Raw genomic sequence first — 13,618 nt, 5'->3', positions numbered from 1 at the left:
TATCGTCCTGAGAACCAAGGGAAAAAAAAATATATTTCAGTTTAGCTGTTGTCCACTACAATGAATAGGCTGGCTCTCAGGAGGATATGCTTTCTATGATCTGTTGATAACATATGGGTTTATGACATTTACACAATGACACAAGTTATTTTAGAATTGGGGATGTATATTATTGTACAACATAAGTACTAATAATTATCTTTCTCTTTTGTTGTTTTAAGTATGTTTTGATGGTTAAACCTTTGACTTCAGTTAAAAAACTCTAAATACTTTTGTCACCAATTTGCAAGACAACGTTCAATGCTACTTTATGTAATAAAGTCGTATTAGATAGGACACTTCTTTTTCCTTTGCGTGAGTTTTAAGGAAGGTTTAATTGTGCTATAGGTTTCTTTAAAAAAAAATCCTGCTCGTGGTCATCATTGTTCCTGTGGTGTGTATGTGTGTGGGTGTAAGCCCATTAACAGCCTCGGTGATCCTGGCTGCCTGCCTCCTGCTGAGCTCAGTGGGGACAGTTGGCAGCAGCTAGCCAGTCAAACACTTGCGAGGTGAAACTGGCAGCAATGAGCAGACAAGGTAAGACCGTCTCGCCATGTCTGTATGGGACCATGTGTGAAATTAGCACCGACATGCATTTACTTTAAAGGTTCGTGTTATCAGCTAACAGCAACAAATGTGCAACAGGTGAGGTTAGCTGTTAGCAGAGCAGCTACTTATTAGCTAGTTTTTTGTACAGGAAGAGGGGGAGGAGAGTTCAGCACTGAGGACAGCTCCAGTGTCTGTTTATATATGTCTACAAAAAGTGTTAAAAGTATGCAGAAGTTTCATATGTATCTATAAAAGGCTTTTCTGTGGCTTTTTGTACATAACATCTATATTAGCTATATCGTTAGCTGTGTATATGCTATACTGTGTATCTATACCTACATTTGGTGTATTTTGTTGTTGTTTTATGCATTTTAAAGGCATTTCTAAGTTAGATGAGGTTCTGAAGGCTAATGATATTTATGTCTGGTGAGTGCTATGTATTTATCTGTACAAATAAACAGGAACTAAACAGTTATGTAATAGGTGTTTCCATTTTACATGGCTTTATCTTATAGTTCATTGCCCTCATTGTTCGTGATGGGTTTTTTTATTCTCACTGAATATGTTCTCTTAGGTGTTTTTAATTAAATGTGAACTCTTCATCCAGTGCGCATTTTGTTGTTAATTTGCATGTTTTTCAAAGGCCTGTCTACTTCACAATCAAAGCACTAAATACTATGTTTGTAGATTTGGTTAATGCAGCATACCTTTTCTATTAAAACATATATTAAATCAGATACAAATACATTATATATATAAGAGCCAGCTAAGTTAACCTGGGCTTCAGTTACACCACAATAGCCAATATTTTGTTAATAAAATAGTCAAAGGTAACAGGAAAGTATCTATATGATTTTTTTAATTTATCTGGTCTTTTCCTCTTTGCTGTTTCTAAGGTTTTGGTGGAGCTTCTGTTCACTTCTCTCCGAGCATACTGGGAAATGGATCTTCACCCACAGATCTTACAGAGGAGGACTTAGATGCTCTACGTTTTGAACTTACAAAAGTAAAGTTATTCATGGGGGTATTTGGGACAATGTGGGATAGAAACCCTGCTCTAAAGAAAAATTGATATGTGTAACATCAGCTTTTTTTTTTCTTTCTCGCAGATAGAGGATGAAATTCAGGCCTTGAGGCAGGTGCTTTTGGCCAAAGAACAATATGCAGCAGACATCAGAAGGCAACTAGGAATGAGTCCGCTCGGTAACATCAAACAGAGCATATCCAAAGGATGGCAAGAGGTCCAGACCTCAGCCCCGTATGTGCACTTTGGTCCCCATAAACATAATAATGTTTGCTAATTGTTTGAAAACTATTGATAGTTTAACTGATTGAAAACACCTAAACCACTGTCGTGATAGATCGCTTACCACACATATCTTAGTGCACTTTTGTTACGTAACCATGGAAAGTACTCTAATGACTGTCGTAGGCTCTCTATTGTGTCAGCGCAATAATCTGTCAACCTGTGCATGTTCTGTCCATTCAGATATCTCACAGCCTCTGCAACTCTGGATGACATCAGCCACTCCAGTGTGTGAGTGTTCCTCATTATATGCACAAAATAATAAACGTTCTTACTATGTTTTATGACGCAGGGATTTTCCAAAGTTTTGTCCTGCACTCACATGCTAAAGAGGGATCTCTTCAAAGAAACAAGGGATGGGATTTTCCTTGTCAAATAGGATTGGTGCCCCGTTAATAGCCTCACAGCCTGACTTAGCACAAGGAGCAGCAGTATTAACGGGAAACAGGAGGACCAGCCTGAAGCGTTCATTAGAGACAGAGTGAGAGATCTGCTTCAGCCAGATGGACTGTCGCCAGTGACGTCTATGAGCTTATTGTTAACGACGTCTGAGTTAATACCTTTGTGCTCCCTGTATGCACCTGCCTGTTATGTAATATATTACAATAGCGAGAGACTTTTCTTAATTCAGATCCTGACTTCTACTGCTAATTTCTCCTTGTAGATATGTGAGGACACGGGACAGTCTCTCTCATGCAGGCCAGGTGACATCTGCTGCAATGTCTAGTGTGGGCGTGGTCATCACCAGGAGACTGGCACAGATGAGGTACACCCATAGTCAGTTCCTCCACTCAATCTTCATAATAAAAGGCTTTTTTTTAAAAAACTTTTTAAATTAGCTTTGTTCAAAAATGACTCGGTAGTGAGTAAAAAGTAATAGGATAAATGTCGTTAAGATTGTACTTCCTTTAAGTTCCCTTTAGCTTAAAAATCAAATGCCAGGCTTTTCTTGCACATAATGAAAGAGGACTAAGAGTTCACAGTGCAAAGGCTATCATAGGGGTGTTGGAAAAGCTGTCTTTGGCTAGTTCAGCTGGACAGATGGATGGATAGGAGGCCAACAGAGAGGCATGACAAGTGGACAGCATGTCGAAAGGGTGATTTGAAGTGTAAACTGTGGCTTTTTCTTTCAGCTGCTCCCTTATTCACGAGATGTCACCACAGCGGGTGGCTCTGCATATTTGATTTGGCAGATTTACATGTTAGAAAACACTATCAAAGACTGCAAGTTACAAGCATTGCAATTAGGTGTTGAGAGGAGGCAAATGCAGGACACTGAGGCAGACATAGTGAACAGAAAAACAAGTCTTACTCTGATTGTGCAGAAACACAAAATCATAGAAATAATAATAACTTTATTTGTATAGCACTTTTCAAAACACAGGGTAAAACTCGAGAGGAAACACAGGAGAGCAAACAGGAGAATGAAAAATAAGTGGGAAATGATGGACATGTGAAACAAATAAAACACAGCTAAAAACAATCAAAGCAATAAATAAAAGTAGGACTGGAAAATAAAATATAACTGATATTAAAAGGCATAAAAAAAGATCAACACTAACATGAAACATGGAATTAGGCCCCTAATGTAGATCAACAGGAGATAGAATGAGTGAACCAAAGGCAACCCACTCAGTCACACCAATATGCCAAAAGTCCAAAACAAAATTGATTGTTAAAGTGGCAAAATCGTGCCGCGGGCATACACAACCCGAAATACACAAGGAAATAGGACACAATGGGGTAACGAGATGAAGGTGAAGATAATCAAAGACACTTGAGAAAAGTAATTCTACAAAATTAAAAAAGTAAGTGAGACCTGTTTCGGAAACATGATATACAGGAGTTCACACAAGAGAATGGGAGAGGAAAGATACAGGGAATAAAATAAACACTAATACAAACTGAAACTATGAGCCCAAAGATAGGTTAAGGGCTCCTTAATTTGTGATTATGTTAGTTTTATTTCTGTATTTACATCCTAACTCTCGCATTAGGATTCACTTTTCTGTCTTAGTTTAGAGTTTAATGTTGCACAACTGAAACAGCTTGTATAATTTCACATCCGACATCGGTACTGATAATGTTAAGCGCACATGTAAAGTTTCAAATTATGGTACCGAGTACTGACTGAACAGACTCAGACGGAAGCAATCCTTATACATGCTGCTAACGTGTAATCCTGCATTAGTCACAATTATAGCTACTCTAAACTCCACAGGAAAAAAACATCAATACTAACAAAATCCTTCACTGTCGTAACCCCTAGAATTTGCTTTCATAACCATCCTTTCAAAAATGACAAGGATTTCTTCTGATACTAACATTTCCATTTGAGTCTGTCAGATTTTTAGAAATTCAATAAAAATAGCTGATTGTTAACAGGTTAATGTCAGTTAGACCTTCACTAATCCGGGAGTCTTTCATCAGTTATCTTACAAGTCTCTGGGTGCAGTAGGGAGTATGTCATGGTTTCATGGTGGTTTCATTTATGAGTAAATTGTATTTTATATCCAAATACCTTTTAATGGCTCTATATGTGTTTCTTATTTATTTTCCTTCATCAGTGGCAGATATTCAAAAATCTTATAATTGTATTAATTATCATTTTAATGCAAAAAATAGTCAAAAATACAAATTATATAAACAAAATTACATTTGCATTTTTATTTCTTACCAGATCAATTTTCCTTGTTTTATCAATGCTAGAAGAAGATTAAAACTTTTAAAGTGATGGTATGTTTGAGTGAGGTATGTCTTTACAGTGTGCTGGTATTGGTTTAAAACCCAGATTAGATGAACAAGAGATTGCTTGAGGGATTCTAGTCAGGGTGGGGCTTTTTCATCCTTTGCTACTTCCAAACTTATTTTTCCAACAGAATTTCTACAAACATCTTGTTTTTGAAAGATTTATGCAGAAAAATTCCAAACCAAAGCTTCTCCAGTAGTAGATCTTAAAATTCAAGGTCTGGTAACCGTGGCTCAATGCAAAATAGTTACAATACATTCAAAGCCTGTAATGTTAAAAAAAAATACATATAATAATTATATATTATGACCCCATACCACAGCACTGGGCCAGTTCCTGAAGAAAACTATTAAAAGATGTCAAATAAGTAGATTTAGAACTTCCTGACAGGCTCGAAATTTTGGTTGAAGTGCCTCTTGTGTTTATGTTCAACCACTAAACAGCTGTAATCCAATCACCGTGGAGCACCTGGCCATCAGCAGCAGTAGCTGTTGTTGTAATCCTTGTGGAAACAAAAGCTGATGTGATGTTATCTGTGTCTGTCTGTTTATCTTCATGCTGCAAACTCAACAGAGCTCTGCCTCTTCCAAGCCCACCACGGTAAGATCTGTGAGCGGTAAGACTGAAGTGAGCTGCATGAGAGGGTGTGACCTAAAAAGAATAAAGAAAGAAAAGTGGAAAGTGGTGATTTAGAGTGTTAGAACATCACACATTTCACATCATGCAGTCACTGAAATGGAACTGAAATAATCAGCGTGATTTAAAGAAGATGTTAAATTGTTTTGGGGTTTTCTTCATTTCTATCTTTTTAGATCCAGATGTTTGACATGTCAAGTGTTTTTTAAACAAAAACTTATTTTCCACCTTTTTTCTCTCAATTTTTTGACTAATTCAAGAATTTTGAGAACAAGACTTAAATTAATTTATAGTTCAATAAGGAGAAATTGTTTGAAAGAAAAGAACAAATTTGTTGCATGTAAAATGTAAGCATTTCTAGCAGTTATTCTATGATAAGAGGCAAAATCATGGAGCAGATTCCCAGATAAAGGAGACCGTAACTTCACCACCCAGTGTCTAGGCCAGAGGTCTGGAGCCTGTGGATCTGTTGCCCAGCTTTAGCAACTCCCTGTGATTTTGACAGAAAAATAAATAGTATAAAATAATTAATATACTGTTATAAAAATGTGTAATATGTGCCTACATCTAGATATCAACTGGTGCCGTATCTGGTTAATTTTGCTGAACATGAGTAGCAGTGGTTTCCATGAATGCAGACACATAAACACCTCATCATTTTCAAAATGTGCTCCAGCTTCCTTCCCATTTCCTAACGAGTCACCACAGGAGAAGAATCAGCATGCTTGTGATGCCCCAGAGGCTGGGTTTGGATCCTCTACTAGTCTTAAGCCAGAGATCTTTAATATAAGGTCAATCCTCTACACATATGGAGCCACTGAGCTACTGACTCCAAAAATGTGTCGTGGACAGATTTGTTTGCTTTCACTGCCCACGCTGATGTTTTACCATTATACTTCATCTACAGCTGGGCTTTCAAATTAAACTAAAACTGGTCTTCTTTTTTATTTTTAAAGTTTTTGAAAGCTATTAATCTGCTATATGTTAAACTTTCTATTATCAAAGTGGACTCCATAGTGCTGTAGCCATCACAATGATGGCCTAAACATGCATTTCTCCCTTCAGATATTTTTTTAGTTGTGTTACACAGATTAAGATTTGTGTAAAACCCTTTCCACACAATCAAGAGCCGAGCAATAAAAGTGCTTTTTATCTATATAAGATATGACATCATCATATTGGCCAGCAACCGCCTACAAACAGGCTAAAATTTCCCACTGGCATCTATGAGCCTGCAAAACTTTATGAAAACATAATCTGATTTTAATTTCATGACGCTAACATCTAATTAATCCCACAAGAGTTGAATTATTCATGATTATATTATTACATATATTATCACAGATAGATCTTCCTTTCTGAACTAATCTGAAACTGTTATTATAAACGTTTTAACCCTTATTGTACAAATCTACAAAATCTGCAGCAAAATAAAATGTATTTATTTATTTTTTGTAATTTTAAGGCTTATTTGTCTTTTTTAATGCTTAAATGTCCTGCTTTCTGTTTCCCAGCACACTGAGCCACACCATAAGTGTGCCGAGTATGAGGTAAAACACCATGTCTCTTTGTCTCTTTAGATCTTTTCATATATGCATGGCTTAGACATTAACTTTGCTCATCTTTTAATATGTCCTTTGTCTTTCCTCAGGCATTCCTCTACATTCAGATCTTTTGAGGAATTGGTTGGCAATATGAAGGTAAACAGCAGGAAGGTGGATAAAACAGTTAGCTCTGTGCTTCTTGTTTTGAATACTGTCACTTGTTTCATAGGATAAGGTGACTGGCAGCACGTCAACTAATGGAAACGCGTCCGGGTTTGAAAGAAGATCCCATCGCCACAGTCAATGAGGAAAAACCAGTCTAATGTCAATAATTATTTTCATGACTTCTAAAGCTATAAAAGAAAATAATTTTGCTCCCTGTCTGTATGAATTTGTTTTTTGACTGTAATCTAAAACCGATTGTCTGATAGAATATGTTAAATTTTTAACTTAAGCTCATTTTGACATAAAACATTTTTAATATTCAATACTCAGTTTCATGGATGTAATTTATTTTGACATGTGTGTGCAGAGACTCATGCAGAAATCAGCTGTAATTTAAATTATAAGTATTTTTGTAATTGAACATTTTTCAATTAAAGTTAATAGAATGGTGTGCAGTCTTTTGAAATGGATGTTAAAATACATTGTCCATATTGTTTGATCACGGACAATATAAAACGATTTCACTTCATAGGTATGAACCTCTAGGTGGTGCAAGAGATGCACAAGGGGTGTCAAGGCCATTTTAATTCTAGGGTCTCATACATCCTCATAGATGGAAATCAAGTGGGACAGACTTTGTTTTAGAAACTATTAAAACTTTAATCTTATATTTCTAATAACATAAAAAAAGTTAAATTATATTTATTATCTGCAATTTTCACACTTAGCAAATTTATTGATACACCTATGCTGCCTACCTACTTTGTGTCCATTCTACTTTACTTAATCAGCCTTTAGCTAAAAGCTGCAATCCCAAAAATGAAATCCTACAGAGAAGGACCCAATATTTATAGATCATTTATCATTTATAGATCAAAAGGTTATTATAAATATGTATACCTGGCTTATCATAACGGAACATTTATTAAAGTGTTGAAAATAAAAAGCCATAAAAGTGACAACCACGAATGTTAGCAAGCCTTAATGACATTAACCAAAAGCTTTATTGACTGACCAATGCATTTTCGGCTTGTGGCCTTCATCAGGGCCACAGTAACACATAATAGAAGTTTGCTTAAATAAAAGGCAGGAAACAGAAAAAAATCAAATTAACCAATCACGTCTTCATAGAAAAACCATCTTAAAATAATACATGTATGAAATACATAAGAAAAATATTACAAATATACAAAAAAACTATAAAATGATTACAAAGGAAAGTATTTCATGAAAAAAGGAGTCAGTGCAGCAGTTAGATTAAAAAACAAGAGTACATCATAACATGGAACCACATTTGTGGTAAGGTCCATGTAAAATCTCTAAAATATAAACTTAAAATGTAGACTTAAAACGAGATGTCTAGAAAGCTACTCTTTCTTTTGTTGATGAATAAATAAACATTACCCATGCGAGAATAATTGACAAAACAAAGTAACTGGTAAAAAAGAATAAAAACAGTAAAAAGGGTACAGTTCACAAAATCTCATTGATAGAAAAATCCTCATTCATACCTCTAGGGTGCAGACTCTATCCAAAATGCTTGTCTTTTTTCCTGATAAAATTAATGTTACCACCTCTTTGGTTTAATTTAATGGCTTCAATGCCTAGAAAGAATAAAGGTGAATTTGGATGTTTATCATTGAAGTGTCTTGCAACAGGGCTGGTTAGATCATTCCTCTTGATTGAACTTCTGTCTTCATTAATTTGATCTTTCAGAGGGCGGGATGTTTCTCCTATATATTTTATTGCATGGGCACTGTATCATGTAAATTACATTTTTAGTTCTCCATGTGATAAAGCACTTAATGGCAGTGGTTTTGTCACTTATGGGATCTTTAAATTATTTAACATTTTTGATATATTGAAAATTTATGCATTACCCACATATGAAATTACCTTGTAGGTTATGGCTTATCAGGGTTTTATCTGGAGTATAGGGTCCTGGGAAGCTCTAACAAGCCTATTTTTAATATTTCTTCCTCTTCTATAGGTTATCATTGGTGGTTCTCTAAAGGTACCTAATAAGTTTGGGTCATTTTAAAGGATATGCCAGTGTTTTAAAATCATTTCTTTAATGTTCCTGGTTTTTGGTGCAAAGGTTGTACAAAAGACAAGTTTAGGTTTAAGTTTTGGAGATTTCTTACTTGCTAAATAGAAATCCCTGCTTATTGAATTCACCTACTCTTCTGCAGATCTTAACCTGTCCTCTTTGTAGGCTACTATCTTTCTTTAAATTTGTTCAACATCTTTTCTTTGCTCTTATTATATTCATCCGGAATTCACAGATATGTTTGAGTCTAATCAGTTGGCTTACAGGGATGCTTAACCAATTAACCAATACTAACCTGTTTTAAGTCAGCTGGTTTATCTATGAAGACATGATTGGTTAATTTTAATTTTTTTCTGTTTCCTGCCTTTTATTTAAGCACACTTCTACTATGTGTTACTGTGACCCTGTTGAAGGACACAAGCCGAAACGCGTTAGTCAGTCAATAAAGTTGTTTCTCTTCCCTTGAAGTGTTGCTGGAGTCCCTGCATTGTGAATTTTTTCATCCTCCCCACGCACCTTGTAAGCATGTGAAGTTGTGCCAGAAATGTTCGCTGTGATTAACTAAAAGCTCAAAATGTCTTGTTCCCTGACCGGGAATCGAACCCGGGCCGCGGCGGTGAGAGCGCCGAATCCTAACCACTAGACCACCAGGGAGCGATAGTCATTTTTGCGAATCCTGACCCTTTAAAAGAGACCTTCAGCTTTACGAACTCAAAGAAATGCTGTTTTTAACTGAGACAGAATAATGCTGCATTGTTGTCTCATGTGGTTTCCAGTACGGGAAGGGTAATAATTTCGGTTACCATCTCTACTTAGATACATGCTCTGAGTTAAGAAATTTATGAATGAGTCTTTACAAACGAACTGCTTTTACAATGCCTTTCAGCTCAACGTAAGGCCGAAAAACCCTTTAAAAACCACTCGTCCGCTACCTTGTTACTAACTCAAATTTCACCTGTTATTGAAAACGGCTTGGCACTGTCTGCCTGTTCCCATTTCACCTCTAAACTGGCTGGCTAATGTGGATTATCCCACGAGTCTGTGCCAGCAGCGGGTTAACATAAGCCGCTCCAAGCCTGCTTCTCCTTCTCCTCAGTCTGGTGTCACCGATTACAAGGTTCCGCACGTTCAGTGGCCTCGAGCTACCACAGGCCACACCCCGTGGTTCCACAGTGGCACGTGCCAAACCCAGCTTGTATAAAATGGCCCTCGGTGACTCTGCGTGAACCAGAAGCGCAGCAGTAGTGACCGACGAGGTCATCACCGATAGTTCCTTTACAAATGGGCCATAGAAACAACTAGTACCTTTTCTAGTTCCAGCCATCCGCACCTTACAACCGCACCTGGTGACAACGACACCACCCCACTCTTGCAGGTAAGTCCAAATAACATCACTAGAAAAGCGTTAAAATATCAGCAGCTAATTATTTGTATGTTTAATTGTAACCTTGATATGTAAACTTAGTGAAAACAAAAAATGTTAATTGAAAAATATAGAATATTAGTTCATTATTTGTAAGTTAAAGGTGGTGTTTAGTGATGATCATTTTCAAACCATAAATTCAATTTCAAATTAGACTAATTCAAATTCAGTTTTCAAAAGCATTTATTCAAGTTACAATTCAGATTCAATCTGAGCAATTCAAATTCAAATTGAACTCATTCAAATTCAGTTTCTGATGGCACAGATTTCTGCCCATAGGTGTTCTCCAAGTCTTTTCAAGTTGCCTACAAACCATCTCACATCACTGGACAGGCACATTTTTATTCTAATTACCCGAGAGCACACTCTGGCTTTCTCTGTGTACAAAGCAACACAAATATAATGGCCATTAATGCACCAAAGTGAAAAGGAAAAACAAACTAAACTATTGTTAAAGGTATACCCGCTTACCGCAGAAGGCTGTGAAGGTCACAGTTACACAAACACTTTTGTGGTATTTTTTAATGTAAATCTGTATCTCGTGCATTTTTGTCTACAAATGCAGTAAATATTAAAGAAGGCAGGTGAAACTGCCTTCTGGACTGCTGGTGTATCTGTGCGTCAGCTCAGATGTTAATCTGGGTTATCAGGTGCAGACCTGTACCTGCTTCATGAAATCCCTACAGCCATCTGCTGCTCACCTGGTATTAAGCTCTACAGCCTTCAGCTGGTTCTCTGTTAATACGTGTTTTTCAAAAGGAGTCATTTTAAATAAATAAATGTAAAACTACAAATATTATTACTATACTATATTTAGTAATTAACTACCACTAATAGTAAGTTCATTTGGTGGAATAAAACAAACAGAAACAAAAATGCACTTACAAAATAAACTTAATTGCGAAGAAATATCATTAGTTAGCCTGCAGATGCTTATTGTGACTGAGCTGCCTCAATCAATGGGAAAGTGTTGCATTTGTCATAATATAATAGTACTTTTACAAAGTTAAACCTTTTAAAGCACTAAAAATGAACTGAAACCAGTAACAGTATGCTGACCTGGCATCTAAAAATAAAAGTTAAATAAATATATATAAAATTAATATAGGAAGCTATAATAAGTCTGGATGCAGGCCTCTGTTGTGACCTAACAGAACAACCTGATTTTTCTGTGTCAGTGGTCACGCAGCCAGCTCATGCTGACATGTCCTCACACATGTTTTGGTTATTTGAGTCATGGGAAACCATACTCCCTGAAGCAGCTGTTTCTGTTTTAGCACTCTGCACTCGAGGCCCTTAAACTAAGCACAGAGGGAAACGTGCAGCACAGATGTGCAGTATCTCTGTGGTACAACATGAAGGGAATAAAATTATAAATAAACTTTTTTTTTTTCTGTGTTTGCCTTTAGGTTACCATTTTCCATCTTTGAGCAGTTTTCCACCTAAGGTCGGCAACAATGGCAGCAATTCCATCAAGTGGCTCCCTTATCGCCACCCATGATTATTACAGAAGTGAGTCCCATGTGGTTTATGTACATTTCATTTTTGTGTAAGTTTATTTTTTCTATTAATTTTTTCTTCTAGAATAAGACTTGAATAAAAAGCCAAACTGTGTTTTCTCCAGGGCGCATCGGGTCCACATCGAGTAACAGCTCTTGCAGCAGTGCTGAGTACACAGGAGAGGCCATTCCACACCATCCAGGTATTCAGCATGACCTGATTTTATATGCAAAATTTTTAAAAAGGAAAATCTTCCTCTCTCCGCATCAGATAACGTTCAGTTTTGCTCCTTGCAGCACTTCCACGGCAAGACTCTGACCACTGGTGGACTTCGTTTTTCTTTGCTAAACAGAACCAGCCCGGCATGCAGAACAGCTCTGAAAATCAAAAGTGAGCATTGTAATATTTGTGGAAGGCAGTTACCTTTGATTTTTTTTTCCTTGTAGTTGTTGGTTTTTAAACTGTGGCTTTTTCTGTGTTGCAGGAACAGTACCTATACAGTGGCCAACGGCCAGGTGACCTGCATCGCCAGGCAAATGGTGCTGAACAGACAGGTCAGCGAGAGCAGTGAAAACGGGAAGTCTGAACCAATGAGCCCTCCTCCAGTTACCCCATTCGCACCTTACTCACCCTCAGCTTGACCGTCCATCCCCATAGTCCAAGCAATGGAGATGGAGATGACGATGGTGATGGCAACGAGGGTGTTTTTTCTAACTTTTAGTCGGTAGAGTTTGCTTTTCCTGTTTGCCTGTATAAATTATTACATTTTTGTTATGACCAAAAGTAAAAAAAACAAACAAACAAACAATGTTTTTTCATATAGTTCTTCTTATGACTTGACAGTGTCATCATTAATACTATTACCAGTACTACTAATAAAATGCTTACAGTGAGCACTTGTGTGTCGCATTTTCTTTCTGTTATTGACATTTACAGACTGGTTGTCAAAAGAAACTGAGCTTTTATTTAGGAAACATTATGACAAATCCTCAGATTTGCAGCGGTTCATGGGATGTTTTTCTGTAGGGGGAGAGAGAGGCGCGCTGCTTACCAAGCAACCTTAATCTCTTTAACTTCGTTATGATTATAAATGATTATTACAAGGGGTATTACAGTTTATATAACACTTCACCTTAGCTTGAATGTGGGTCACCAAGCTCCTGGAAGACACACTGCTGCAGAGAGTAAAAGTTAGGACAGTCGGGCATGATTAACAGTTAAATAAAAATGCAGCGGGTTTATTCATGTTTTGTTCTGTAGATGCATAAATTCACTGAAAACAAATCACTGTTTAGACACCTACTACAGCAGCCATGCACCCGCTGCTGTTTGCCACCATAAAACCCACTCAGCATGAATGTAAAGCACTCCTATTAAAGCTCATGCTGCCATTGTTTTCAGAGACGGGCACATTATTGTAAAATATTCAAGCTGTTCATTCTCTAAATGCTGCAACCGGAGAGATTTTAAAGCTCCCCTGTGATCCTTTAAGACTTAAAATTCTACATGTGTTCTCAGTTTGTGAATAAATGTTGATTTCGTTTATATTTGAAAGCACCTAAATACCACATTAAAAGACAAAGAGATGTGCTTATAATCAAATTAAATTAACAATCACATTTTATTAGAAATGTGATTGTAGGATTAGTATGTGATT

The 13,618-nt window shown here is 36.8% G+C and overlaps 2 protein-coding genes and 1 non-coding gene across 6 annotated transcripts; 2 read left to right on the top strand and 1 right to left on the bottom strand.

Moving 5' to 3' along the window:
• Positions 1-289: 289 nt before the first annotated feature.
• On the top strand, positions 290-7,439 carry LOC146684554 (tumor protein D54-like). Of its 3 annotated transcripts, XM_085444343.1 has the most exons (9): positions 298-576; positions 1,485-1,594; positions 1,698-1,846; positions 2,078-2,125; positions 2,559-2,660; positions 5,217-5,243; positions 6,794-6,829; positions 6,931-6,979; positions 7,053-7,439. In XM_085444343.1, exons 1-9 carry the CDS (start codon positions 564-566, stop codon positions 7,128-7,130), a joined length of 612 nt encoding a protein of 203 aa, XP_085300469.1. In that variant the 5' UTR covers positions 298-563; the 3' UTR covers positions 7,131-7,439. The 3 variants fall into 3 exon arrangements, with proteins under 3 accessions (XP_085300471.1, XP_085300469.1, XP_085300470.1); XM_085444344.1 differs by lacking the exon at positions 5,217-5,243; XM_085444345.1 differs by lacking the exons at positions 5,217-5,243; positions 6,794-6,829; positions 6,931-6,979; positions 7,053-7,439 and adding an exon at positions 5,087-5,206 and having other exon boundaries at positions 290-576.
• Positions 7,440-9,620: 2,181 nt separating this feature from the next.
• trnae-cuc (transfer RNA glutamic acid (anticodon CUC)) lies at positions 9,621-9,692 on the bottom strand. Its single transcript has one exon. It is a non-coding gene; the product is annotated as a tRNA-Glu (tRNA).
• A 554-nt stretch (positions 9,693-10,246) lies between these two features.
• ppdpfa (pancreatic progenitor cell differentiation and proliferation factor a) lies at positions 10,247-12,854 on the top strand. 2 transcript variants are annotated; one of them, XM_085444226.1, is made up of 5 exons: positions 10,247-10,413; positions 11,871-11,973; positions 12,086-12,163; positions 12,258-12,351; positions 12,446-12,854. In XM_085444226.1, exons 2-5 carry the CDS (start codon positions 11,919-11,921, stop codon positions 12,600-12,602), a joined length of 384 nt encoding a protein of 127 aa, XP_085300352.1. In that variant the 5' UTR covers positions 10,247-10,413; positions 11,871-11,918; the 3' UTR covers positions 12,603-12,854. The 2 variants fall into 2 exon arrangements, with proteins under 2 accessions (XP_085300352.1, XP_085300353.1); XM_085444227.1 differs by lacking the exon at positions 10,247-10,413 and having other exon boundaries at positions 11,951-12,010.
• The last annotated feature ends 764 nt before the right edge of the window (positions 12,855-13,618 follow it).

This window comes from Copadichromis virginalis, linkage group LG20, assembly GCF_057382275.1.
Source record: "Copadichromis virginalis isolate Kocher_CV1m ecotype Utaka linkage group LG20, C_Virginalis_male_GT1.1, whole genome shotgun sequence".
NCBI lineage: Eukaryota > Metazoa > Chordata > Actinopteri > Cichliformes > Cichlidae > Copadichromis > Copadichromis virginalis.
This window is presented reverse-complemented; position numbering and strand designations above follow the sequence as displayed.

Excerpts from the sequence above, each read along its gene's own strand:
- LOC146684554 (XM_085444343.1), top strand. Across the intron at positions 1,847-2,077 it reads GAGGTCCAGACCTCAGCCCC|ATATCTCACAGCCTCTGCAA; the intron begins GTATGTGCACTT and ends CTGTCCATTCAG. Across the intron at positions 2,126-2,558 it reads GACATCAGCCACTCCAGTGT|ATATGTGAGGACACGGGACA; the intron begins GTGAGTGTTCCT and ends TTCTCCTTGTAG.
- ppdpfa (XM_085444226.1), top strand. The coding sequence starts at position 11,919 with ATGGCAGCAATTCCATCAAGTGGCTCCCTTATCGCCACCCATGATTAT. Across the intron at positions 11,974-12,085 it reads CACCCATGATTATTACAGAA|GGCGCATCGGGTCCACATCG; the intron begins GTGAGTCCCATG and ends TGTTTTCTCCAG. Across the intron at positions 12,164-12,257 it reads GGCCATTCCACACCATCCAG|CACTTCCACGGCAAGACTCT; the intron begins GTATTCAGCATG and ends TGCTCCTTGCAG.